Raw genomic sequence first — 25,358 nt, forward strand, 5'->3', positions numbered from 1 at the left:
AATGTCAATTGTGTCTGTGGTCGTAATCGCATGTGATTAACTTTTAAATAATAACATTGACTTTAAAATGAATGTATTAGCAATGTTATAACATTTACTGTTTTTAAAATGCATCGTTTTGTAAACCTGAAAAGTTTTTATCATAGCAAGTTTCAACTCTTGGCAAATTCGAGTGCGATTACAATTAATACCAAAGTGTATTTTACCTCGTGTTCACATTGTCGGAATGTGAAAAATCATCTCAAATCCGGTATGTTATTATTATTTGTTTGCGTTTTAATTTTTGTTTTTATTTATAAGTCTGTTTATTAATGTTTGTCGTATAAATTAAGTGCATCCGAATCCTTTTAATAATTTATAAAAGTTGCATAATATAATCGTTTTTCAGATTCTCATTTTTATATTAACAAACGATTCCAAAGCACAAGAGAGGCTTTAATTCCAAGATCAACTAGGAAAAAAAAAACTACCAAAAACATTCGCAAATATGTTGAGCTTCTTGAAGGTAAGTTGTTCATTCAATGCAACAGAGCGAAAGGGCTTCTCTATAAGCGGGTAGCGAATTATTGCTCTGAGGATTTATCAGTATACCGACGTTGTCATAATCAACACAATCCTTTACTTGAAACAGTACACAATTAAGAGTCAAATAAAATATTTAAATTTAATATTGAAAAGGAAATTCTGGTATAAAACCCATACATATCATCTTATATTTTTAATTTATTTCATGTATTAAGTATATATGGTAAAAATAATGTAAACTATACAGGATGTGCATTAAACCCTGTCACATCCAAAACCACGATAATCAGTATGAGAATCAAAAAAGCAAATGGTTGCTTACTTCTGCAGGGGAGAAACGAGGAGGGGGAAAGGGGAGTCTGATACTGCGCCACGCTCCCCTCACTTCTCCCCTGCAGAAGTAAGCAACCATGAGTTTAAAAAAAAAAAAAAATAATTTTCTTTGTTCTAAATATTTTTTTAAATATGCTAATATGTATTCTTGCCTATACTAATCATTGTGGTTTCGGATGTGACAGTGTTTAAAGAACACCTGTATATTAAGAAAAACACTTTTTACATGCTCCGCATACATAATTAAATTTCCCAGCCTAGTTTAGACTCAAAAATTATACCACTCTGACAATGTCAGAGTGATGAAATTGGTTATTGGTCTATTAAACTAAGTGGATTAAAGCGTTATTCATTGAATTTTTTTTTTATAAACTTTTCTTTAGCAAAACATTTCACCATAATATTATTAAAATTTCAAATAAAATCAATATTTTTCATTATGATTTTTTGCAGTTAATGACAAAGTTATGAAAGAAACTACTGCGGTCGTGACAAAATTCAAAGCAAAACATTTTTCAAAATTGGCTTCAAGTAATGACGTGTCTCTTGGAGAGTTGCATAAATTAAAAAAGTTTAATCAGACTGAAACTTCTTCTAAAGTGCCAGAAGACAAAAGTCTCGATATGGAGCTTATAAAAGAAATAGAAAATTCCGTATTAAATATGTACAGACAAAACAATGACGTTGAATTAGAAAAAGATAAACAAGATGGTGCCTTAATTTTTATGTCTGAGAAATTTTTTGATCTTCAACCTTTTCGAGACAAACACATTATTAAAATGATTCAAGACAGTTACGATAAATTTCGCCGGGAAACAGTGCGGGATCAGAAAATGAATGACCACATTTCCGCCATTAACGAAGGTGTCACCCAGAATATTGTTCCTGATGCAGATTATTATAAAGATAGTAAACCTTCCGCACAAGATATTAAAGATGAGTTCAGTAACAGTTTAAACAAGAGTAAAGGGGCTCATGAGATATTCAGAGAATATTTATCCGAATTTAAGCAATCACATGACCCTCTTGATATAGATAACATAAGGAATATTGAAGACCTCGAGTAAGTTTTTTAAAAAATGTAAATTTTTTGTGTAATATTTATTCATGCCCAGTTTAACACTACAATTTTGTGTGTGAAAAAAAGCAGAATTTTGTACAAGTATTTTGGTTTTGTTTGCTAGTTGCAGGTAAACATTTGAAAGAGAAAATCTAGTGGAGCTAAGTCTCGTAGTAGTTGACGAGTTCGCTTTTTTCTTTCTTACCATGCTTTAGGTCCTGGCTTTGATTCCTAACGAGGTCAACCCAAAATGTAAGACCAATAATCTTACCTAATAGCGTGCCATATGCACCATCAGGTGCAGATAAGGAATTTATGAATATTTCACTGACCTTTGACAATTTCAATTAAATTTTATTATTAAAATTTCAGAGCTCGAGGAATTCATATCCCATGCATTGCTGAGTTCACCCAAGAATCAGATGATTTACATTCTAGCAAGGGAGAAGAACAAGGGTATGAAAATACACATTTTTTTACAAAATGGTATCACTTATATAATTTAATGTATATGGAGCAGATAGATAAATTGTTAACAATGTTTTTCTTTCAAGCCCTTATGTTTTTTAAAATCCAAATTGAAATGTAAATTGCATGTAAATAAGTTTCTACTTTTTCATTATGATTAGTGAAAACTATCTTAAGTTTTTTTTTTTTAGTAAAACTCTCGCAGGAAAAAAGTCCAAAAAGTCAAAGGCGAAACACAAAAAATCAGTTGCAGACCAATTCGCGAAACAAAAATTCATAGAAATGCAAAAAAAGGTTCAAGCAGAATCACTTAACTTGTTACTCATGGCTCACCTAGAAGTCTGTATTGCTGTTGGATCCTTAAATAAGGTACATATTTACAAAACGTAACATGTATTTTAAAAATTGTAAAATTATTTTTTCTCGACTTGGTAATGGAAGCACAAGATGGATGTGCTGTTAATAGTATTAATAACTTTGGATTGAATTAATAAGGGCCAATGTCGTAAATCGTAATTTTACAGGAAAGTTTAGTATTGAGTTATTTTGTGGCATCATATTGAATTGTTTGATGTTTTTGATAACAAATATTAATAAAAAAACATTTCAACACATGTACGTGTGTATAAAACAGATAAACATACAGGTTTTTTGAAATTGATATTGACCCTCTACAAAATGGTGGCAAGAAAAATATGAAGTCTGACATTGGCTCTTCTAGACCCAAGCCATAGAATTAAATTGTAGGCAGTTTAATAAAAATATTTTGAATTTGTTCAAATCTAAATTTTGAAAACGACTGTTCTTAAAAAAAGTATAAAAAAGAAAAGTGTTTTTAGGATTTTATAGTAGGTGAAATAATTCAGTGTGATCTGACCCACATCAATAAAAGTTTCGGCTCTTTTACTTCACGATTGAAATATGAATGTTCAAATATAGGTAGAATAGTGAATGTAATGTTTACAGTGTATATGTGATCTCTTGAAGCACCCAACAAAGGTCATAACTTTGTAAACTCCCTCACATCCACATTGTCTTTTCAGAAGGGTTAGGTATCTGTCTTGTGTTGAAATATTTGTATTTGTATTGGTTTGGTTTTTCTTAATTTCAGGTGATGCAAATACTTAATTTTTATAGAAATCGAGCAAATAAGTCACAAACACATGCATCGCCATTAAATGTAGAATTATACAATATATTACTACACGGCTTTGGTGGACAGGTATGTTTTTTAAGAAATTGTAATACTTCTTATTTTTTTAAATATTAAAAAAAATTGTCACGATGAGTGGTTTGGTACATAAAAATTTAATAAATATTAGTGATAACGTGATGTTGTGCATTTAAATACTGATTTAAATTTTAAGTACAAGTCAAATCAGTGAATATATCATTTTCAAGAATCATGATTTCATTATATTTTTTTAGTTAATTTATTTATTATTTCTTAAGTTAGCTTAAATTACAATTTGCATGTAAATTAATATTTACACTTACTTTAATTACATATATATTTGTATCATCTTACAGTATACAAAACTTTGTTTTTAATTCACTCAAAATCTTTAATATATTGGAACTATTTATGTTCCATCAACTTTGTTTTCAAATACTAAATAAAATAACGATTGAATTCATCTAACTGTGTCTTGTCAAGGCACAAAAAAAACAATGTTTATTACAATTAATTTGTATAATTAACTCTAATTCACTTTTGATTTTTTATAGGGTGATTATAAAAGTGTTTCTACTATATTAGAAATTATGCAAAAGGACTCTATAGAAAAGGACACTCAAAGTTATGCCGCTATTTTTGAATGTCTGCAGCGCTCAGAAATAAATAATAAGTTTTCACTTTTAAATAATTTTAAAGATGAAATGTTTTCAAAGGTACATTTAATTTAATTCATATATTTTTGTATTTATGCTTTATTATGCGCTAACCACAACATTACAAGGCAGCACTGTATGTATCAAGTAACTTCAATCAATGTCAACTTCAACCGTAAACTTCAATATCTCTTTTTTAATAATTTTCTTTGGTCATTTACATATGGCATTAAACATGTTTATATATATTCCATTAACCACTTGTTTTTCTTGTTTCAGGGAATCCAACTAAATGATCTATGTGATAAATGCAAATTTACAAAAGACCAAAAACAGCATGTTGTCGAAGCCATATTATTATTAGAGCCTCATTTTAAACCACATTATACCGCACCACTTATAAAATACAATTGTCCTCTTACAAATCACCTTAATGCCAATTCGCAAAAGAAAAGTGACAGAAAATATACTTCACCTGCAGAAGGTTTGATAAATACCGAAGGACTGATGAAAAAGGCTAAGCATCAAATAGAAAATGAAATATCAGGAACACTAAAGATAGAGAATATAACAAACAATGTGGAACCTTCAAAAACCATCTTGTTTTGTGTAAGTAAAATATAAATTGTTTACAATAAGATTTAATATAAAAAAGTTCTTAATTTTTGAAGAAAATAATAAACAAAATGTAATTTTTGGTTTAAGCTTTTATTCATAAATAAACATTTATATCGACAGGAACTGATTAAAAAGCTATTTGAATTTTCAATTGAGCTTAAAAAAAAACTTTTTTTCACATTTGATTTAATATAAATGATCATTTTTAGCATTGGTGGGTTTGTATTAATAATAATAGGTATTTGGTGTATTTTAAAACTGTTTCAGAGAGAAAAATTGAAAAAATGGGAAGACGATTGGAAGGAAATCATAAGAAAAGCTTTTTATAGAAATTTAAATGTCTTAAAAACACAATCTTCAGCTTCTCACAGTGCCTTGAATATTTGTCCATATCTCACTTCAATCCAGGTAAATATTATATAACCTTAATTTTATTTGTCGTGCCTTCACCTTGATTTTAAATTTTTGAGTCTACTAGCAATAGTGCAATACATACCGGTGGTAGCTATTAAAAGTAAATTAATAATGTGACCTCGCCAAATGCATTCTATTATTTTTTTTAATCATGAATCCTCGGTACATCATCATCTGTGTTTTATATTTTTAGGTAGAAGAATTTGTCGAGTTACTTATCCTAGAAATTAGAAAATTGTCCGATGGAAGTGAAACTTACAGTCCCACAGTTAGATCACTTCAAAGAGAATTAGGTTTTAAAGTTTTTCTAAGGTAATGATTTAATTTGACATTTGACTTACTTGTATTATTATTATTATTTTGAATGTTGATGTATGGCACACATAAATATATTCTTATGTGTGTTCTAATAATAACAATTTACAAATATTTAATTTATAAGTTGTTTAACACATTTCTTAACTTTTAGTTTGAATTTTCAAATTTTATTTTCTTCATAAATGTTTTTTCCCAAATCATAAAATATCTAACCTACTTACAGTATACCTATATTTATGTTAAAAACATAGAATTAAGAATAGTCCAGAAGGAGCGTAGAATCATATTTGAATACATCGAACTGTGTCCAATAATTCCCCCACTTAGACACACTTTCGCCGCGCGCATACTTGAAATCACCGAGTAATATTGCCAGATAGCGAAGAATATAATCATAACACAAATGTAAGGTAAAAAAAAACAATTTGTTAATTTTTCTACAATTTTATTATGCACTCGGAAACATTGATTGACACAACAGAGTAGATAAGTAAAGGGTCATTTAATAAGAGTAATTGAATTAATGAACTTTGAACTTAAAATATAAAACAAATTTTATTTTACATAAAACGGATATTTTTATAGCATGTTAAATAATATTTTATGTTTTAAAGATAATGTCGGCCAAATGTCCACCACGGTGTTGTTTAATCCGAGGTTCAATTTTCATTATTTCTCTTATTATATGAGCAAAGTAGGGTAAACAATTTTACTACCCTGGAAACACTAACGAAATTTCCATTTTGTTTCTTCGACAATCTGACAGATGGAAAAATAATTAAATTTTTAAGTAACGCATTTGTGACAAACACATTCATTTGATAATTACACATGAAATGTGATTGCATCCTGTTTCTTTAAGATCCTAGCAGTATTTCTACACTTTAAAAGAACACAACACTGCATGGTTAAATTCGAATCAGGAGTTGCGTACTGAGCGACGTCTACAAAGAAACTAATGGATCAAAACGTAAACCTACTCATTTATGAGTAGTTGAGTCGCCTTCTGTTTGATGTGCGTATGCGGTTTCTGGACTATTCTTAATTCTATGGTTAAAAACATATAAGAACTAGATTTTCTAAAGACATGTATACATAATCCTAATTAGATGGTGGATCCAATACATTATCCAGTGCAATTTAAATACTTTAACCATTAATCACAAATAAAAAGTTATTGAGCTTTTGGGTTTATCATTTTTTATCTAGATGTAAAACATAAAAATAATGTTATTACAATAATATTTTTATTGCAGATATCAAATACAAAATAAGCAACAAAATGGGGTTATGGAAAAAGTAAAAGATGTGTACTCAAAATACTGCGACTGGTACATTCATAGAAGAGAAAGTGATTTTGAAAAATATAATTCTAGAAGAAAGTTACAACAACTTATCCATGAAAATAGAGACGGAGCTTCCATAGTAAGTTCTTTAATAAATATTTGAATTACAGCAATAAAAACATCCGACCTTCTTGATGAATTTGTGATTGGGTCACGAGGCCTTATTACAGAGTGCATTTTACTTAGCCTTGCTTACACTACAGGAGTTGCTATGACAAAAATCATCTTCGACAAATATATTGAGCAATATTTTAGCAAATATAACATATAATAAATATAATTTTAATTTTATCGACGTTTTCAGGATATTAAGGAACATAGTTGGCCGAATTCCGTTTGTGTCAGTATTGGAAAGTTTTTGTACAATATTTTGATGAATGATATAAAGGTAGACATAAATGTTTTTAAAAAAGATTCAAAGAAACCGTGAGTATTTTAAACATTATTCTTTTCATTATTTTTTTTTTTTTATCCACTTTAAATAATTTTTGGAATTTGTATATACGACGTCTGTTCAAGAAGTATCTGACCATAATTTTTATTGGCAAAACAAGTAACGCTTTGAGGGAGGAGCTTAGATGACTGTTTGTAGGTATACCTAGTGCTCATGCTCAATTTTTTTCACGACTACAGCGCCACACAGTCGCTGCCACGCCATTGAAGAGTGAGCACGTGTACGCTATTTTCGTCAGATTTTAGTTTTAACAAAATGACAGAAAAAGTTGAACAACGTTACTGCATCAAATTTTGTTTAAAGATTGGGGATTCTCAAGTGGAAACTATCTGCAAAATTATAAAGGGTATGGGGACGAAGCAATGGGCACCACACAGATATAGTAGTGGTATAACCGCTTCAAAGATGGCCGCTTATCAGTAGAGAGTGAAGCACGATCCGGTAGGCCTTTAACATCCAAAACTGATGTTGTCATTGATCAAGTAAGGACCCCGGTCATGCAGGATCGTCGAATAACGATCAGAGAACTTGCTGATAAAGTGAGCATTAGTGTTAGATCTATTCATTCCATTCTAACTGAAGATGAGGCAAATGGTAGTTGGCAACTTCATCATGATAATGCACCCGCTCATTCTTCACACATGATACGGAGTTTCTTAGCCAAACATAACACACCTGTGGTTCGTCAACCTCCTTACTCTCCTGATCTCGCTCCCTGTGCTTTCTGGCTTTTTCCCTAGCTGACAGCCTAAGGAAGACATCATGAACATTGCGACGGACAACCTGCGCGCCATACCAAAATAGTATTTCCAGCGTTGCTTCCAGGCAGTGCCAGAGCCGTTAGAAGTGTGTAGCAGCTCAAGTGGACTACTTTGAAAGGATTAGTGTCATTTAATTGTATCTCAATAAATGTTGTTTTTATGAATAAAAGTCGGATACTTTTGAACAGACCTCAAATGTATGTATTTTATGCAAATTCAAATTTTTTTCTGTGTTTTTAAATTTACAATATACTTACTTGTATATATAAAGATACTGTCATACCGTATAACTATCAAATTGATTTTTTTACAGGGGAACCTAAAAACTGTTTTGTCAATATATTGAGTGTTGGAATAAATATCATTATTTGGAATAGAAATATCAATTATTTGAAACCAACGTCTCTTAGTCCCTAGAACTAATTTATGCAGTAAAAATTTTCTTGTCATACAATTAGGTTAAGTGGTCTTGCAGTATCACCGACTGTATGCATTTACGACTATTAATATGTGTATTAATTAATATATACTATTAACCGATGCTTTGAATAATTTTTACCCACTGATTATGAAAATAAAATAAATGGCTATTATTTACAGAAAATATATGCCGGCCTTGTACAATGTGTACCGAGGACAAGGGTATAAGATCAACTCGGAGGTGAAGCTTCATCCCCTGTTAGTACGCTTAGTGAGGGAGTCGTGTCCACTGCACATCTGTCTGGATGCCTCACTTGTACCTTCACTTTGTCCACCTCTGCCCTGGACCGACCATTTACATGGAGGCTACCTCCTCACTGAAACCCACCTCATGCGGTACTTATTCATTAGTGACTCATCCACTTTGTTCTAAAAAAAACATACTGCGATTGAGGACCGTTTTCACACAGCGAAATATCTACAAAAAACCAAAATGGGTATTTTGACGGAAATCGATTCCTTCATATGAGATTTATTAATTGGTGAAATAATATTTTAGTAAAAAAAACCCTTGATAATTCTATACATTCCTATCACAAAATATGTATATCGGTTTTGGGAAAATTTGGAAAAGTTTGTATTTTTAAATGAATACTTCCACTTCTTCTATATTATTGATTCCCAGTATTTGAGTTAGGATGTAGAATTTCTATAAAATGGTATTTTTGTTTTTGTTATAATCTTAGTAGTTATTTTACTATCATAAAAAAACCTTCTCTTGAAAATTTATCACTTTGTGAAAACGGTCCTCAATGAGGAACTTCAGCTCTACGGGAAATTGGATACAGAAAATGTTTTCTTGCGCGCGGTAAAATTTAGAGCATTAAATTGTAGGGCAAAATTTCTTGAAAATGTACAAAAAAAATAATAAAAATCCACTACTTTGAATGACATCACTGGTTCATATGAACCATCCAATGATATGAGAGCTTTGAAGGATATCCGGTTTGGTCACCGTAAACGAACCAATCGGAAGAACTGTCAGAGAACAACCTCTGACGTCACATGCGGAGTTATTTCAGAAATACAAAACTCAAAAAAATCATAGCGCTGATAATATGATATAAAAAAAAAAAAAACAAAAAATTTTGGCTCAGTTTAATATTCTATTAACAAAAAAAAAAAAAGATGACCATTCATTTTGAGTTCAATGCACATTGAACTTAAAATCAATAGTCTTTTCGCTACTGGTTCTGTTGCTTTTTCCTAAAACAATGATCATGGACAGTGGCATTTTTGCTTTTAACCCCCTCAATTGTACCTTTATTATATTTAGTTCTTCCTTAAATAAAATTAAACTGTATAACAAATTTTATACTTTTGCCAGTGTCATGTTTTTTGTAGTATTTCTAAGCCCAAAAATTAACAGAACTTAATTGTGTTTTATCCTTCTTAATACACTTAATTTCTATTTTCGATTCATTCTGAAAAGAGATTTTTACTTTAGAAACCTCAAAAGTGTCACTTTCAGTAGAGATTCTAGAAACATCAGTCAAATCGAGTTTAGTAATTTAGTCAAATATCAACAGATTCTCTTAAAAAAAAAGTGAATGTAATGTTTTTTCTTACTACGTGCTTGTGCTCAAACCATCAGTGGTACGTGAAAACCAGCACAGACAGAACTTTCAGGTGAGGGGCCTTCTCAAGTCAAACAAACTGGTGAACTTTTTTAACTCAAGCACTTTAATATAACAAAGAACAGTTTGTTAAAAATAAAGCGGTGAATCACTGTTGAATCTTCAGATGGTGTCTCGAATTTCTTCTTTGGGTGATCTCCGTTCGTCTCTTTCTTGCGGCTTCTTGTTCAGAACTGTCTGTCTCTCTCAGAAACCTAAGCTTAAATAATTATCCTTGATCCCTGAGGCCCTTCCCTATTTTATTTTTTTGGCGCGCCAATTTTCTAGGACACTCCCTTTTTTATGGTTTATTTTTATTCCATACACATATTCCTAATTTAAGATATAATTACACAATACCTAAGCTAATTATTGCTTATATTATACATCATATTATTGCTTACATTAGACTTACACATCCTATAATTCCGTAAAATGATTTATATAATAAAAGTCCAAATAAATTCTACGAATCAATGCTACTAATGTTACATTAAAACTAAATTACAATACTTTATTCCTATTCAGGAAAGACAATGTCATCTTATCATTTACTGGGCTAAAGTATTTCCGTATTATTTATGCAATTATTTCAAATTTACTAACTGTAAAAACACACAAATACTTAGCTCCAACGCAACGATTGCATACTTTTGTAAAGCGCTGTCTGTAATTGGTGCATTTTAAGCCAATGAGAAGTCGTCTTATGTTTACGTAAATAGTAAAAATTAGCGTCGCCTTTGTCCACGGTATTGATCGTTTACGTAAATTGCATGTGCCAAAAAGAGCCGACTATATCTCCGGTTGCATCCCGCCTCTAGTTCATTTCAGCTCCAACCTTGTCGCCGACATTACGTGTTCAGGATCCCGGTCAGATTTCACAAAATTTATGAGACCCCCTTGGTCCATAATACAACTGCATAAATAACATTTGTTAGCGAAACAATGTAACCTACTACAATATGTAAAAAGAATTTATTTACTAGGTTTCTTAATAAAATCTACCCTACTCTATTTGCATTACGTAAAATTAATTTTGGAACTAACACTACGTTTATCCCTATTTAATGGTGCAAAGAGAACGGCATTGATTCCCTTGCAGATTTTTTGAAATTTTTTATATGATGGTGCGATGATCAGACTTACACTTAGATATCAGTACAGGGAAACTATGAAAACGCTTTAAAATAAATAAATAATGATTTCGTGTTAACATTATTGGAAATTGTGACCTTACTCATTGTACTTACGTATTGTAAACTCGAGACAAGATCTGGACTTTTTTGGTGTAAGTCTTTATAGATTTTAAAAATCACTAAGATAGACCGGATCTTGTCTTGAGGTAGTAATTTTATTTTTTTTGGCCTAGCTTTAATTTTATTTAGTTGTATTTTATTTTATTAGTGCCTTTATTTATTATAAGAAATTGTATTTACCATCGTTAGAATGGACTGCATAAGTCCTCCAAATAAATAAATAATAAATAAATTACTCATGTGTACCGACTTATTGTGAAAATTGAACTCATTTTTATGACACATCCTAGACTTCCATTTTCCCTTTGCAAAAAAGTTTTCTCTCTCTGTTGCAATAAATTTAGATCTTAATAACTCCCTAGTGTGAAATCTAACCTGTCTATGAACATTTGGCACACAAGGCATACTTAAAACATTGTTGATGTAAACATACCCTCATAAATATACTAATCATTCTCTAGCATAATGTCTTAAAGATGTAAATAATTAAACGACGTTTTTTTTTTGTTTAAAACTAGGATCGTGATGGGAAATGTTCAACAGAAGCAAAGGTTGGAAGACGCCCCTCCTTCTGCGCTGCTTCCTGCACTGGATTGCCTTAACCAGCTCGGAACTATACCATGGTGCATTAACCGCCCTGTGTTAGATGTTCTCATTCAAGTTTTTAGGTAAATATTGTAATTTTAGTTCCCCCGTATTGATGTAACAACACCTTTTAGAATCTTTTATAACAATTTGTGCCTACACACTTTTTTGTGCCTGACCTAATAATACTGTGTTTTGCACCCGCCCATATGCTCTAACCGGGAATTACTCGCTACAATATTTCACTATTTCTTAACCCTTTAAAAATCTTAAAGCCGGTGAAGTATTGGAGTGATGATTTTCATTCCAAAAACCACAAATTCTGGGATTTGACTGATTTAAAACTTATCATTTCTTACAAAAATATTTTTGGTAAACTAACTAACTTATCTGACAAATAAAATTAAGCTTTCTTAAAATAGTTCCAGAATGGTAAGACATTAGTCTTGTGATGGAAGTGTTTCATCCTTACTCTATTAGCAATAAGAGAAGATAACTACATAATATTTTTGCACAGATATTTCTCAAAAATATTTAATATCTGTAGGTTTTTTATAAAAAAAATAAGTAGGCCTATAATTTTACTGTAGTTAATTCAAATAAAACATTATTCTAAATAGAAGGAAGTATACCGGTTAAAACTCCTAATTTTTTTCTGAAGTGTTTGATCTATAAGAATTCCTTTATAGAAATACAGATGTATTTTAGTAATACCAGCCAAATCTGATTGTTTCCCAGTGCATGCAGATTTATTATATCTACTCTTGTCTATTAGGTCTGGGGGTTCTCGCGACCTAAAGGTAGCGCAAGCCGCCAGTGCTGTTCCCATGCCCCCTCCCATCAACGCCTCGCTGTCACGGCGCGAGCGCGCCCTTGCGCACCGAACGCGTGCATTACTCTCGCGTCGGCGTCAAGAGATGTACTCCCTATGGTGTGATACTCTCTACAAGCTGTCCTTGGCTAATCACTACAGGTAAAACTCAATCTTATCGCTCTTTTGAATTAAAATTACTTTTTGCTGTAATGCTCCATTACACTTTTTTGTTCAATTATGCATTAAGTAGGGTAAGATAATTTACAATTACACGTGGCAAGGGAATTGTGTAAATTACATAGAATAGTAAAATCTGGTAACAGTAAAAAAACCTAAAATACGAAATAATCTGTGCTCATAATTTGAGTTTATTTTCCACGAGTTGATGTATGTTCCACTTTAAATATGTATGTTAAATCTTGGTTTGTGTGGATAGTTCTTCAATATTTTGCATCAAAGAAAATTGAGATAAAAATCACACAAATCTGTTTTGGAGTATATGTAGTTCTGGTTCATTTGTGGCATTCCAACGCTTCTTTTGTTTGCCCATGGTCTCCACTTTATTATTGTGGATGTCCACCTGCCATCATTTTGCCTTACCAAGTGTCCTGCCCACTGCCATTTTAATTTTGCTGCATGATCCATGATATCCACGACATCGGTTCGGCGCCTTATTTCTTCATTTCTTTTTTTGTCTCTTAGACATACACCGATCATCTGTCTTTCCATGAATCATTACATGCCTTTCAGTTTCTGGCTACTTTTCTGTCACTTTTCTGTGACATAGTTTCTAGTCCATATGTCGTCACTGGCAATGTACACGGTTCTTAGACTTGTCTTTTTAAACATGCTGGGACTTGTTTATTTTCAAAAATATACTTGCCGAAAGCTGCCCAACTTAGCCATGTTCTTCTTGGCAACTCCATTGTCTGGTTATCTTTATCAAGTTTGACTTTGCGTCCTAGATATATGTATTCAGCAGCCACTTCGATTTTATAATTGTTAATGAAAATTTCTTTCCTAGTTAGACTCATGATCTTTGTTTTATTAATATTCACTGACAAAACATTGTGTAATTAATATTTTTTTCAAGTATTGGATTACAACTGTATTTGCACTCTGTTTTCATGTTACAAAAAAATATTCTTCATGACATGACTTTGGAGCAAAGTAGCATAATTTAAAATAAATGTTTTTGCAATACGTATTGCTGTTTCTAACTCTTCAGAAATTTTATAAAAGGAGTCTACTAAATATAATTTCCAGGAATGATATATTTTGGCTGCCCCACAACATGGATTTTCGTGGCCGTGTGTACCCTGTCAACCCTCACCTGTCTCATCTCGGGGGGGATGGCTCCAGGGCAGTGTTACTGTTCGCTCGTGGGCAGCCTCTAGGCCCCCGAGGCCTGGACTGGCTGAAGCTCCACTGCATCAACCTCAGTGGAACCATGAAGAGAGATAGCGCACAAGAAAGGTAATACCGTAGAACTCCCTAACTATGTACCAATTTTAGTGTATTTTCACAAAGAACTACCTTGTTTATGTATGAATCAATTTTATTATGTATTTTTAAAATAATATACTATCTACGAAATATTCCGAAGTTACAATTTCTTGAAAATATTCATTGGAAGTATATTAAAATATTTTTCTAAAAGTGGTACATAGATAGGCATCTAAGTACCCACTATGTACCACCTTGGAAATTACCACTTTATTTCTCAAAAAACAAGTATTGTTGATAGTTGTAACGCTAAATGTCAACACTGTATTCAAGTTACAAGTATTATTTAAAATAAAAACACAGGTTTTTAAATAAAAGTAATTTATTTCAACAAGATAAAAAAATCTAGTTTGCAAAAATAAAAGAAAAATTGAGAAATTATATAACCTAATTAAACTGAACTGAAAAAAGGTATGTAGGTGTGAAAGTAATGAAAATCCAAACAAACTGTTTTTATTTAAGAATCCCAACGCCTATCCAGCTCTGGAGTTTTGTATGCTGCCCTGGTAGAAGAAATCTTTTCTGGGGTTTTTATTTTCTGTATAATATCTTTGCTTTTATAAATTGAAGAGTCTTCCTTGACTGGCCAAACCCAATGATGATTTATTCCGCATCTGAACATGCAATTCACCGTAATTCCAGCATCATCCATTTTTTTATTTGCCCTGGCATTGGCCAGGGAGAGAATTGTCTCTCCCTTGAATAGCACAAGGACACAGTCATTCACTTGTAATGTTTCATTGTTATTCATTCGTTGATGTTCATGTGCAGATTCATCACTACTTTCCGGGTTGAAATTTGAGTCTATTTCAGACAGTAACGGTGGTTCTTCCTCTTCAGACTCATTACTCTCATCCGATATGTGTCTTTGTTTTGCTTTTTTTCTTTTAGTTGGCGCTTTGTAGTTTTTTTCTTGGCACCAGATGTACTCGCAATCGATAGAATCATTTCACCGTTCACATTTTGTGCAGTTTCAGAATTACCAGCCATCATAATCTCAACACCAATACTGGTTCCCGGTTCAATTCTGACTTGCAGCTGGTGTCCGCTTCTCTGGTCTTCTTCAACGAAAGACTCGCTAAAATTATTAGTCAGTGTAGGATCAGCTGAAAAGTGTGGCAATCTTGCTAAAATTGGTTCAGCATCCAGTGGAAATATTCCACATTTTTTAAATCCAGATATTTAATTTGAAGGTCCATTATTTTCAAGATTTTGCATGAGTTGTCGTAACAATGTAGGGAAAACATCCTTTGGTATTGTGGGTGATCTACGATCTGCTGCTGTATTCTTCTAATCATCCAAAATTTTCCTCCTTGCCATTTTCATAGGTCGAAAGTATGCCACATCTAGTTACAGCAGCACGATTTCTGTGAATATTACTACATAAACGCCTTGAGAGTCTTTCGTGTCTTTCAAAAATCAGGCTCATCCATTTCTTCCCTGGTAAGTTGTCGGTAAATCGGTGTTCTTTTTTGCCACTTGAATCTAAATAATCTTGAATTATAAGGCATAATTCGAGTACTTCCTCATCTTTGGTGAACACCGTCTTTCGACCAGGTAATGCCACATTGTTCTCTTTGATGGCCTTCATTTTCAACCTTATTGAGCTTCTGGGGATGTTGAAATGTTTGCTTACCTGTCGTTCACTCATTTTTTTCCCCATGATTGCCGCCAAACATTAATTTAACTTAATTTCTGTGTACGGCAAATACGGCCGCCCTCCTACTTTCCTCCGGCTGGTTTAAGACATTTTAATCTGAAAAAATAGGTACCTACGCAAAGTAAGTAAAACCCCTGTTTTACGTTTTTCAAGGGAGCAACAAAAAAGTGTAAAACTGAGGAAAACTTTAAAGTGAGGAAATGAAAAATGTATGGAAAAAATTTCACATTATGTATATAATATCAAATAATATTTCTATTGCTATTTTTTTAAACATTCTGCATCGTAATGTATTGATGTAAAGACTAATCTTCCTAAACATGCTTCAACTGCATGTCACTATTTAGTAAAATGTCCAAATTAGACACTTAAACAAAATGGTCGATTACACTGCACCTACTTTGAATTTACACATTTTTTTTATTTACCTCGATTTTATTCTCCATTCACGCGGCGGCGCGCGGCTCATATTTTGACAGATTGAATGAGTTATGGAAAAATTTCGACTTAAAACCGGGGTTATGAAAAATGTCAAAATTGTTAATTGGGGGAATATTGAATGAGAATGTATGGAAAAAAAAGGGACCTAAATATTTCAGTGTAAAAAGCGGAAAAACGTAAAATCGAGGAATGTAAAAACCAGGTTTTACTGTACATACATACATACATATATATATAAATATATACATACAATAATGTAGAGCCCAAATATAGGTTTCATTATAAAACTAAGATTTATGTTCAATGTCAACTAAGGTAGAAATACATTCAGATTTTATAAAATTATTTTCTCATATGTTATCGTTTTGATTGAATTAATTGGGAATGCTGTTTTTTTCATTTATTGAGAAGAATAAAACAAGTTTTTATATATTGAGTGGGTAAATAATAAGTTTATTATACATATTACAAAATTGAAAATTTACAATTACAAGATTACAATTACAAATAGTAGAGTTTTTTTATTTTTTGAAAATATTAAGCAAAGGTGAATTAACTAGATTTAACTGTTCATTTATAAGTATATACACTGGGTAATTGTCATTTTTTATTATTTCTAATTGTTCTAACAAATTGAGTCGGGTTTATTGTTGTTTGCAAAATTATGTTTGTTATTGAAGATTTCTGGCTTTTGTTTAATGAACGCACTTTCATGTTCTTTGGATCTGATGTTGAAAGATCTTCCTGATTGATCGATATAAATGGTATCACATTCCTCCCATGTTAATTTACAAATACCACTTTTATCCAAAATATTAATATTTTTGATAAAATTTTTTGGTTTTTTCCCTATGCTATTTGTTTTAAAGGCAACGTTTATATTATTATTTCTGAAGATTTTTCCCAATTTTTTCCCCAAATATTTCATATATATTTAATGGGGCCATATTTCTTATCTAAATTATTAGAATCTTTGGGGTAAATTAATTTAAAGTTTTTCGTATGTACGTTCTTTTTCAAATATTATCTATAATGGTTCTATAATTGTGAACTCTGCGTTGGTTTGGACATGTAGAGCGAATGGAAAGCGAAAGAACGGCTAAGTATATTTACGATGTGAATGTTAATGGATGCAGAAATAGAGGAAGACCGAGAAAGACATGGCATGACCAAATCCAATAAATACTTGAAGATGGACATGTCAAAAGTCGGAATAATCAGCATGCGTGCATTAGAAGATGTATGAATGTAGAGGAAGCGAGATCTGTATGCAAAGATAGAGTGATGTGGTTTGTTTGTTTTGTTTTTGTCTAGTTGTTATTCTTTAATTCTCCATTGAATGACTATACCTAGTGGGTAGTTCATTAGCCTATAAATCATAGAATGGTATGCTGCTAATTTATGTGTCCACGGATGCATTGAGGATGCGTGGATTGTGGTGTCTGTAAAGGTAGGTTTTCTGTAGATTTTACAAATCTGTTTGTTCTCAAATGTTCGACTAATAGATAACACTAATAAATTAATGCTTCTATCTTTTTCTATCTCTAGTGTGATTTTTTATATTTTATGAAGTGAATTTGAAAAACTAATTAATGTCCCTTTCCAACAAATTAAAATATCTATAATATAAATATAAAATATAATATGTAATATGGAACTCTACCAATTATCTGCATACACAATAAATATGTACTATTCTTATTAAAATCTGTTATGAAGTAAGGGAGATAAACGGGATCAAAGTCTAGTAATTTGGATAAATATAAAAACATATAATTCGTAACGTCATCAAGTACGACATTTTCGGATGATGTGTGATGTCGTATATTGTTTTTCCTAAAAAATATATATTTTCCTAAAAAATATCTATTTTTCGTAGAGCACTGTGGAATGGGGTGACTTTGATCATATTTGAACTTCAAACCTTTATGAATATGTTTATTTAAGGGCAAATTGAAATTGATATTTTTTAAATGAGACAATATGATGTGTGAGCGAGAAAAAAATAAAAGCAAGGTCATCAAAGTCAACCATTTGAGTGGGGTTGCTATAATACACCATCATTTGATGCGTTTGTTTTGGAGATTGTCGAATTAAAAAAAAAAAAGATTGCTAATTATCAATTTTTATATCCAATTTCCCGTAGCACTTAACTTTATCATTTAAATATAAATCAAATTTTTAAAAATTATGGTAATTTAAAAAAATATGTATATATTTTTTTTGATAAAAGGACACCTTGTTTTCTTATCCAATAAAATTATCAGTTAATTAATATGTTGTATATGAATTTGTTCTTTAGCTATCATTTTTATCAGATCAGAAAGTAAGGTGGAAACTTCATCATTTACTGCTTTAAAAACATTTATTTTACCAAATGAAGTAATCTGTTATTTTTATTTCAGTAAAGCAATTCTTGTATTGAGCAAACATATCTAGTAATCTGTTTCTTACGTATGTGAGTGTACTTTTTAGCCTTTTTTTATCATATTCAACAGTGCTCGACAAAATTCCACATAAAGTGTAATTAAAGTGTACGAGGTTCAGAAGAAACAATCATTTCGTCAGAATTTTCTAATTTACTAGATAATCACTTCACCGTTACTGTTCAAGGACGAAGCCTTTTATTCCGATCATTTTTAAAAGAAAATATTTTAGTAAAAAAATATTTTGAAATTTTATTTTTCGTATAAAAAAAAAAAATGCCATGTAAGATCATGGTTATTCTGAAATAGAACTTGCAAATCTCTTATCTATGACACTGCAACAAGTTTCAAATGATTTAGAAAGTGCAGTATGTTTTATCTTTTTATATTCTTATCCTAATATAAATATTTGGTACCACAGGTTAAATCAAGCAAATAAAGAAATGGATAATATCCTGGACTCAGCAGATAGGCCCCTGGAGGGAAGACTTTGGTGGGCATTGTCCGAGAAACCGTGGCAGACCCTCGCTTGCTGTATGGAGATAGCAAACGCTTCACGCTCACCCAATCCTGAAGGTATCTCTTAATTTATGTAGATTTTTGTGAATAATTTGTGATTTTTTCATTTCTTTATTAGGTCCAGCCATACTTGCTGTAGTTCTCATAAAGTAAATAATTTTGCAATACAGGCACTTACTTCTCCAAGCTCCAGTCTATTTTCAATACTTCCCGGTCGAGCAGTCCACGTATAGTTTGCCAAAATTGAAAAAAAATGTATGATTCATTAAACCATTGTTTGATTATATTTTTTGTAGTTCATCGTATTCACTGCTATTAAATTTTTATTTTTTTTAGGAAGTTTTATATCAACGAATGATGTTTAAATGCTAAAACAATGTGTACATAAGTGCATCTGACCAATGGATTTCCTAGGAGACTTCTGAATAATAATCAGATTTCTGAATCCACACCGTGAATGTTCTAATATTAATTTTTGTGTTTTATAAAATATAAAAAATCATTGAAAATAATATATGTTTGTATTCTCGGCAGATTTGGTTGGTAAAATTTTCTAAAACTATATTTATGTTAAATGTATGTAGGCTAAGGTCTATGAGGACAAATAATTCTGAGACGAGAGTACTTATAAATTCTAAGAGAACTAATTTGTCAGTACTAATATTTTTTAAGACGGTGTGTTCTTCCATTCCAGAATATATTTGCCATTTCCCCATCCACCAGGATGGTTCATGCAATGGGCTTCAGCACTATGCGGCCCTCGGAGGAGATACTGCAGGAGCGCACAGTGTGAATCTGGCTCCTGCTGAAGTACCCCAGGATGTTTACAGCGCTGTGGTCTCTCTGGTAATACCAGGTTTCTATTATTGTATAAAAGAACACCATTTTTACAAAGCAGTAGTAAAACATGTAGTTTGGAATAAAAAGAAACATGCTTTTTTCTTTGGAACTTCTCAGGGATGGTAGCGATAAATAAGTCTGTGTTTTTTTAAACAATCTGTCTGGAACTGTCTACTTGAACTATCTACTTGATTTTTAACTCATTATTTCAAAGATTCTCTGTATTTGACAAATTATGTGCGACTGTATTTACTAAATATGGACATAGGTTAATAAAACACAGAATAAGTTACTAATTGTTAATATTATAGGTTGAAGGAAGTAGGGCCCGAGATGCGGCAGCAGGAATAGAAGTGGCCAAGTCTTTAGATGGATTCATCAAGAGGAAGGTTATTAAACAAACTGTCATGACAACTGTTTATGGGGTTACAAGATTCGGAGCTAGACTACAGATCGCTAAACAGTTGAAAGGTAATTTATGTGTATTTTTTAAATGTATAAAATACTGACACACATAAATTTTTGTTTTTTTAAATATTTTTTCAAAGGAATAACCTGCTAAGCCTCTATTTTAGAGGCTTGTCTGCAGGTAGGAAAGAAAGGATATGGAAAGAATTTATGAATAATACACCACGTTAACAACTACAGTAAAGCCCTAACATTTTTCAAGGTTTAGCAAAAAAAGTTTAAAACTGAGGAAAATGCTTGTGAGGAAATGAAAAATATATGAAAGAAGCGGAATTAAATAAAAATAACATTATTGTTCCGGACTTCATATAAATATGGAGGAAAAAAATGCAATTGTTTTTTTTATTTATTTGGGGATTGTAAATATTTTTACCTATTTTCAATGATTTAATTAAAAAAAAATGGTATTTTAAATATTTTTTAAATATTGTAATTTGTTTTTTATTTTATAAACATCATTTATTAATAATATTATATGTAAATACTAAAATTGAAAAAAAAAAAACGAATTAATGATAAGTAAATATTGGAGATTTTATTGATATGGTTTCACTTATTTTACTATGGCATCCCATATAATCACTGCAATTTCAACTGTCATTTAGATTGCTGCAAAACTGTTTCACACTTTTATGATAACTTTTAAAACACTCTCTTTTTCACATTACTCCTTTATAACTTTTAATAATATTTCTATTACTACATTTTTAAACTTTTTGCATCGCAATTTATTGATGTAAAGACTTTATTCTTCATAAATTTGCGTCAACTGCACATCACAATTTAATATAATGGCAATATGGCGTTTTTTTTCAAAAAACCTATAAGGATTTAATAAAAACTTACTTAAAAGGAGATTGAGACGTCACTAAGAGTGTATCTGTTTGAAAAATGTATAAAAATTTAATACAAAATAGTCTTAAACAAAATTAGACACTTAAACGAATGGTAAATTACCCCGCACCCACTTTGAGTTTAGTTTGAGACAATAATTTACTATTTATTTGTTGTTTACCTGGTTTTATTTTTCATTTTGCGCACATGCGGCGCTCGGTACCGTTTTTATGTTGACCAAATCATGGATCGGCTCATCAAACAAATTTTGAAAATTTTTAACTGTAAAACCAGTTTGGTGAAAAATATTAATTGGTGGAAATATTTTTATGAGAATGTATTGAGAAAAATGGGACCTGAACATTTCGGCGTAAAAATCAGGAAAACATAAAATGAAGGAATGTAAAAACAAGATTTTACTGTATGTAAATATGTCAGCGTAGCAAAAAAAAAAAGACAAATAATTTTGATCCTCCGGATTGTGTTGCCAGTGATCAGATAAACATAATTACTTTTTTGATATTTTATTGATTTATATTTAACATTAATGGTTTTTCCGTTTTCATTGCAGATCTGAAGGGCTTTCCTAAAGAACACGTTTGGACGGCGTCAACGTATCTAACTTCTAAAACATTTGAGAGTCTCAGAGAAATGTTTACATCTACAAAAGAAATTCAAGACTGGTTTACGGAGTGCGCTAAGTAAGCTTATCTACACATATGTATTTTTTTATTTTGTGTGTTTAACGGAAATTACTTACTGATTGATTTCCAGGGTCATATCAGGAGTTTGCAACGAAAATGTGGAATGGATTACGCCCCTGGGCCTTCCTGTAGTCCAACCTTATCTCAAAACGTCCAAAGCATTATACAGCAGAGATGGTACACTGGAATATTCTCCCTGTGATCAGTATGAGTAAGTTGATAGTTCTATGGTATATTGGACCGTCAAAATAAAAAAAAATGTATTTAACTTACTTATGCATGAAAAGTTTGTATATATTCCAGGTGGACAGCATGTTTCTCGGCAGATTTTTTGGTCACTTATAAGAATGGTTAGCTTGTTTGCCTATCATACATGAGGTCTTATGTTTAATTACTGACAAGGTTGATATTAAATATTTATTTTAAAATGTGTTTTGACATTGAAATGTTTCTCTTCATATGACAAAGACCAATTGGAATACGCTGCGATTGCTGAATTGAATAAGGGAATGATAATGTGGTGTAGTAGACTAAATATTAAAGTTTTTTATTTAAAATATTTCATTGTTCCCCTGGACCGCCATATGTAGTATTTAAAATTTCCTCGACACCATAAAATTCAGTTCTAAAGTTAAGAATTGCGCCTATTTACATTGTTTTAAGGTACTTATTGTATTACTTTCAGTAAACCTTGTGTCATGAAGCAGAAGAATGCGTTTCCTCCAAACTTTATCCATTCGCTGGACTCTAGTCACATGATGCTCACATCTCTTAACTGCGAAGAGCGAGACATCACCTTTGTGTCTGTTCATGACTGCTTCTGGACCCACGCTTCTACCGTTGATTTGATGAACCAGGTTTGTTATACACCAAATCTGATTAAACACGGTCAAATTTTTCATAAGATAAAAAATATCTGAATTGTTTTATCTTATGAAAAATTTGCATTAAAATTTTTAACAGAACTTGCGCCAGAAACCTGACAATATAGTGAACAGTATAAATTAATTAAAAAATAATATCCGTATTAGTATTTCAAATACATTTGGTTTCAGAATTCAAGGCTGTTTACAAATAACAGTAAAAATGTTTAAACATTAAATTGATCTAGCAATTTCAATGCATGCTTCCATTTTAAATCAATCATTCACAGATTTTCTAGTTGCACACTGCAGCCTGACAGAGCTCCGAAATCTTTCCAGACAAAGTAATTTTGATATTTGTATAAAAATTTACTAAAAAGTTGTCATCTACCCCAGTAAATCGAGAGTAAGAAATTGAGAAACTGTGTACTCAGTTTTCTCTGTCTGTTTTATTTCATAACCAGTTTTAACTACTATTCTTTATCTGCAACCATAGTCCTTTATCCACAATTTGTTGTTTTATATAAAACTTTTATTATAGGTCTGTCGCGAACAGTTTGTGGCTCTTCATTCCCAACCAATCCTAGAAAACTTGTCAGAATATTTCTTACAAAAATATGGACATTCTGTTGAGTAAGTCTTTAAATGTTGTGTTAATAAGTTAACAAGTTCTTTCATATTTTTTATTACATATGTATGTATCTTTTACTCTTTGCTCTTTTTTTCATTTAATAATTTGTAACGTCTAAACCTAAGAAACAGGCATATGCACACTTTAACCCTTTATAGGACACCTAGAACGAAGTGGTACATATATGTACCACCGGAATTGAGGTGTTTATTTTTTAATGTTTCGTATTAAAAATAAGTCTCATGTCATAAGAGTATCGTTTCAACGTACACTTGTAGATCCGTCTTCCACTAAGCTTTTTTAAATGCAATAGGTTTATTGTTGTAAAAAAGAACATATTTTATTAGTTTTGCAAGACATAAATCAACACAAAATATATGTGTCCTGTAAACTGTTAAATAGACCCATACATTTTCATATTTAAAAAAAATCAGGCAGATGAATCTTACTTACAAAGGTTATAAAGGTTCACTTCTACTTCACAAAAGTCAACAGGGTGGAATGATGGATGCTACCCAGTATGTAAATTGAACACTTCCACTAGTCATAAGCCCTATAAATGTCTAGACTTCCATATTCCCTATTCAAAAATTCTCTCCCTCTTTTGCAATAAATGCCAATCTTAACTCCCTAGGGGTGGATCCAGCCTTTGTTTACAAACATTTGGACATAACATGTGCATATAACATTGTTGATTTAAATTTTATTTTTTTCAGAAACATAATTAAATCATCCAAGGATCCTGAACGAAGAACAATTTTTGAACTATTTACAAAATTGCCAAAAAAGGGAGACTTTGACCTACACAATGTGCTTAAATCGATTTATTTCTTCAGTTAAAGCCATTTAAACTGCCAGGGTAATTATTTTGAGATACACTCCACTATCTATGTTCCACGGCAAATAGAAAATATTAAACATATTTCAAATACTGTAAAATGATGTTAAGTTAAAATGACGACATTTATATACAATAGTGAGTAAGCAAGTAGAGACTCTTGCATACTATTTCAAATCCTTTTAACAATGTCCGAATTAATAATATGTATGTCGCCGCCAAATAATCAAATCAGCTTCTCAATTAGGCAGCTAGCCTGTTTACAAAATGCCGGCATTCAATCATATAGCTAGGCCATTCATTGAATAAATTAAGATAAGCCCAACGTTCAACGTGTCAGCTGGCTAAAAGCTAGCCCTTTGGAAACGGCAAAACCGAAAGCCATAGGTCATTTAGTTAATTTTTTTTTACCACTGTAACGCTAGTTGTCATCCGTCATCTAACAAATGTTGTATCAGCAACTGAAAACTTGTGTTGTTTTTTGTTAAAATCCTTTGTTTTTAGTGTAAATAGAGAGCATAATAAAAGACAAAAGGAATTTCGCATGGCTTTTTCTGCAAGTAATGAGTCGGAGACCAGTTTTAAAGAAAAATTTGAATCTAAACTCATTTAAATTTCGTTCCCTCTCCCTTCCCGTATGGAGACAAACCGTAAACACATTTATGTCTCACTTTCGATACTGTAAGTATATTCGCGAGCGAGAGAGACAATTTAAGAGACTAAGCGACATTCAGCCCTTTCGTTAAATGT

The 25,358-nt window shown here is 31.5% G+C and overlaps 1 protein-coding gene across 1 annotated transcript; it reads left to right on the forward strand.

Annotated features, from left to right (window-relative positions):
• On the forward strand, positions 1 to 25,183 carry PolrMT (mitochondrial RNA polymerase). The gene is made up of 24 exons (XM_088236923.1): positions 1 to 250; positions 389 to 505; positions 1,312 to 1,921; positions 2,291 to 2,374; positions 2,578 to 2,755; positions 3,498 to 3,608; positions 4,115 to 4,276; positions 4,496 to 4,825; positions 5,102 to 5,242; positions 5,442 to 5,560; positions 6,823 to 6,991; positions 7,217 to 7,338; positions 8,728 to 8,943; positions 11,998 to 12,147; positions 12,840 to 13,037; positions 14,145 to 14,354; positions 19,333 to 19,487; positions 20,125 to 20,276; positions 20,582 to 20,741; positions 22,144 to 22,273; positions 22,347 to 22,487; positions 22,962 to 23,133; positions 23,681 to 23,772; positions 24,487 to 25,183. Exons 1-24 carry the CDS (start codon positions 109 to 111, stop codon positions 24,608 to 24,610), a joined length of 4,185 nt encoding a protein of 1,394 aa, XP_088093049.1. The 5' UTR covers positions 1 to 108; the 3' UTR covers positions 24,611 to 25,183.
• The last annotated feature ends 175 nt before the right edge of the window (positions 25,184 to 25,358 follow it).

The sequence above is a fragment of the Micrasema longulum genome, unplaced genomic scaffold (genome assembly GCF_059751315.1).
Source record: "Micrasema longulum isolate JH-2025_06_02 unplaced genomic scaffold, ASM5975131v1 h1tg001620l, whole genome shotgun sequence".
Lineage (NCBI taxonomy): Eukaryota > Metazoa > Arthropoda > Insecta > Trichoptera > Brachycentridae > Micrasema > Micrasema longulum.